The 2,863-nt window shown below is 55.0% G+C and overlaps 1 protein-coding gene across 5 annotated transcripts; it reads left to right on the forward strand.

Annotated features, from left to right (window-relative positions):
• The first annotated feature begins 76 nt into the window (after positions 1 to 76).
• Positions 77 to 2,714, forward strand: IFT20 (intraflagellar transport 20). Of its 5 annotated transcripts, none has more exons than XM_065036634.1 (4): positions 77 to 244; positions 455 to 540; positions 1,335 to 1,438; positions 2,111 to 2,714. In XM_065036634.1, the coding sequence occupies exons 1-4, from the start codon at positions 118 to 120 to the stop codon at positions 2,136 to 2,138; spliced, it is 345 nt and encodes a 114-aa protein (XP_064892706.1). In that variant the 5' UTR covers positions 77 to 117; the 3' UTR covers positions 2,139 to 2,714. The 5 variants fall into 5 exon arrangements, with proteins under 5 accessions (XP_064892706.1, XP_064892705.1, XP_064892704.1 ...); XM_065036633.1 differs by lacking the exon at positions 2,111 to 2,714 and adding an exon at positions 1,510 to 1,964; XM_065036632.1 differs by lacking the exon at positions 2,111 to 2,714 and adding an exon at positions 1,532 to 1,964.
• The last annotated feature ends 149 nt before the right edge of the window (positions 2,715 to 2,863 follow it).

Genomic DNA, 2,863 nt, shown 5'->3' on the forward strand with positions numbered 1-2,863 from the left:
GAAGTGGCGGAGGGGCCGGGGGTGCCGGCGGTGGTCGGGGCCCGTTCGGCCGCGGTCCCGGCGGGTCGGCCCGGGGCTCGGGGGCTCGGGGGCTCGGCGCCGCGCTGCCGGGCGGAGATGGCGCAGGCGGCGCTGGGCGCGGCGGGGCTGCACTTGGACGAGCTGAGCAAGCTGCGGGTGCTGGAGCCCGGGGCGGCGCAGCAGACGGCGCGGCTGCGGGAGGAGTGCCGGGCCTTCCTGGACAGTGAGTCCGCCGGACGCGGCACCGGCAGCGCCGCGCGGGCCCCGGGGCGCGAGGGGCTTTCCTCTCCTTTCTACCCGTTATAGCGGGTTAAAGGCCAAGGAAGTGTCAGGTGTTTGCAGTGGCTCTGACAACACAGGCCGCGCGCGGGCGGTAGAGCCGTCGGTCTTTAGGGTGTTTTGAGCGTCGCTTCACAACTGCTTTTCTTTGCAGAAATAGTAGAATTTCAGAGAATAGTGGGGAGCTTAATAGAGCTTGTGGATCAACTGGCAAAAGCTGCTGAAAGTGAGAAGATGAAGGTACGGTGCGCTCAGCCGCTGGCTCGTCGAGTCCCCCTTCCCCTTTTCCTGCACGAACAGCCGGTTTCTGCCGGTCCGGTCCCGGCGGTGCCGCGGTGGTGAACGTCCGCCTGCCTGCAGCACCAACACGCGGTGCTTCCGCACTGACGGCAGCGGCCGGGAGAGCTACAGCCGCACCGCGTGTCGTTGTGCGCCCACGGCCCCGCTGCCCCATGGCCCTGCAGCCCCACAGCCCCACGGCCCTGCAGCCCCGCAGCCCCACGGCCCCGCTGCTCCGCTGCTCCGCTGCTCTGCCCCCGCGCACAAACCGCGCGTCTGCTTTGTCACCGCTCCGGCAGAGCTCTGTCCTTGGGAGGCGCTGGGGGAGGATGAGGAGGATGAGGAGGATGAAGGGCTTTCTCAAGACCAGATCAGCGAAGAGCCCTGTAACTATCGTTGAAATATTCTCTGTATTTCTGTGGGACACCCAGTCCTGTGGCTTTTTCACGTTATTGTGGAAATAGAAATCAATGTTTAGCATGATTGTAGGTAACTGGGATTTTCCTTCCCTGTTCTGGGGGCAAAGCCACAGCCAGAGCTCGTGTGTCCGTCAGGGCCGCCGCCCGTGACCGGCTGGTGCTTCCAGAGGGGCCAGGGACTCCGGCTCCTCGAGCGTGAAGGAATTCTCAGCCTCTACAGGGGCTGTTCCAGTGTCGCCCTCCCTGAAACGCCTCCAAACCGCCCTGCTGTAGCGAAAGGGTTAAAACATTTGAAACCCCAACACAAGCGCATCTCTGCCCCTCCCGTTCTGACAGGCCATTGGCGCGCGGAATCTGCTCAAGTCCATGGCGAAGCAAAGAGAAGCTCAGGAGCAGCAGCTCCAGGCTCTGATAGCGGAGAAGAAGATGCAGCTGGAGAGGTGAGTTTGGTGGCACGTGCTGTGGGGACAGCGGGGAAGGTCCGTGCGCAGCTCGTCCCAGCGCCCGGCAGCCGCTGCGCCTTTCTCTTTCAGATACCGAATAGAGTACGAGACTCTCTGCAAAATTGAAGCAGACCAGAACGAATTCATCGACCAATTCATTTTTCAGAAGTAAAGGATTTCAAGATAAAAATGGACTTGGAAACTTGACCATTCCAGAATCTTGAGAATCTAAAAAATATGCAATTTTTCACTGCGTGTGAGTGAACAAGCTGGTTTGTACAAACGGAAATGTCTGTAATTCGGTGTGATTTACACTAAAGTGGCAATAAGGAGGGTTTTCTAACAGTTGTAAAGACTGTTCTGTCCTTTCATTTTATAAAAGTTTTGTAGTGTCAGTAGTTCTAATTCACATTATAGTTGAATTAGTGCTGCTGTTGTCATGTCTCTCACTTTTTGCATTGCACAACTCCTTCAAAAAATCAGGAAATAAAGTATTGTTTTCAGATTTTCTGGATATATCAGAGCGAGTTGTTTCTGTGATGTTATTTTTGAGCTCCCGGGACAGTCTCAGCGGTTTTCCTATGGAGCATTTTCCATGTCCGCAAGAGACACAACACACAAGCCACCGTAACTTTCATTTATATTGACCAGATGATTTTGTTTCTACAGAGTTAGGAAACACCCCAACGAGTTGTGATTAGCAGAACAGACCAATTACGGACTCGTGAAACAGAAAATACAGCAGAATGAAGAACATCAAACTGCGCCCCTGGTGTGTCCACCCCGGGAGGGCAGAGTCGGGTCCTTCACGGGCCTCGGTGGTGACAGAGCCGCAGGTGTGACGGTGAACAGCTCAGCCCTGGGATCTGAAACCTATTGAACAGCTCAGCCCTGGGATCTGAAACCCATTGAACAGCTCAGTCCTGGGATCTGAAACCCACTGAACAGCTCAGTCCTGGGATCTGAAACCCACTGAACAGCTCAGCCCTGGGATCTGAAACCCACTGAACAGCTCAGCCCTGGGATCTGAAACCTATTGAACAGCTCAGCCCTGGGATCTGAAATCCAGCCTGTGCTGACGTGTGAACTGATGCACTTCATGTCAGTCTCCAGGCTGCCGAACACGGACCGTTGGCCTGTTGGGAGCATTTTACACCCGCGAAGTCCTGAAATGCACAAGCAGGGGCTGAAGCGCCTCCTCCGTGACCTGTTTTACACACTCTCCAAGTTTGATTCTTGCAGATCAGATTAAGAACTTAAAGTGAACCAATGAATCAAACGAAGCCCCAGCCACGCCAGAATCTCCATCAGTAGTTTGGGTTATTTACTGTAGCTTAAGAGTGTATTTCTTTGTGAACTGTCTATGATGTCATGGTCATTTTAAGTTCCTTTCAGTCATCCCCTTAAGAAGATGAAATGCAG

The sequence above is a fragment of the Columba livia genome, chromosome 20, assembly GCF_036013475.1.
Source record: "Columba livia isolate bColLiv1 breed racing homer chromosome 20, bColLiv1.pat.W.v2, whole genome shotgun sequence".
Taxonomy (NCBI): domain Eukaryota; kingdom Metazoa; phylum Chordata; class Aves; order Columbiformes; family Columbidae; genus Columba; species Columba livia.

What these genes read in the sequence shown, in the direction of transcription:
- IFT20 (XM_065036632.1), top strand. Translation starts at nt 118, where the DNA reads ATGGCGCAGGCGGCGCTGGGCGCGGCGGGGCTGCACTTGGACGAGCTG. An exon ending in GTGCCGGGCCTTCCTGGACA is followed by an intron (nt 245 to 454) that starts GTGAGTCCGCCG and finishes TTTTCTTTGCAG; the next exon opens with AAATAGTAGAATTTCAGAGA. An exon ending in AAGAAGATGCAGCTGGAGAG is followed by an intron (nt 1,439 to 1,531) that starts GTGAGTTTGGTG and finishes TTTCTCTTTCAG; the next exon opens with ATACCGAATAGAGTACGAGA.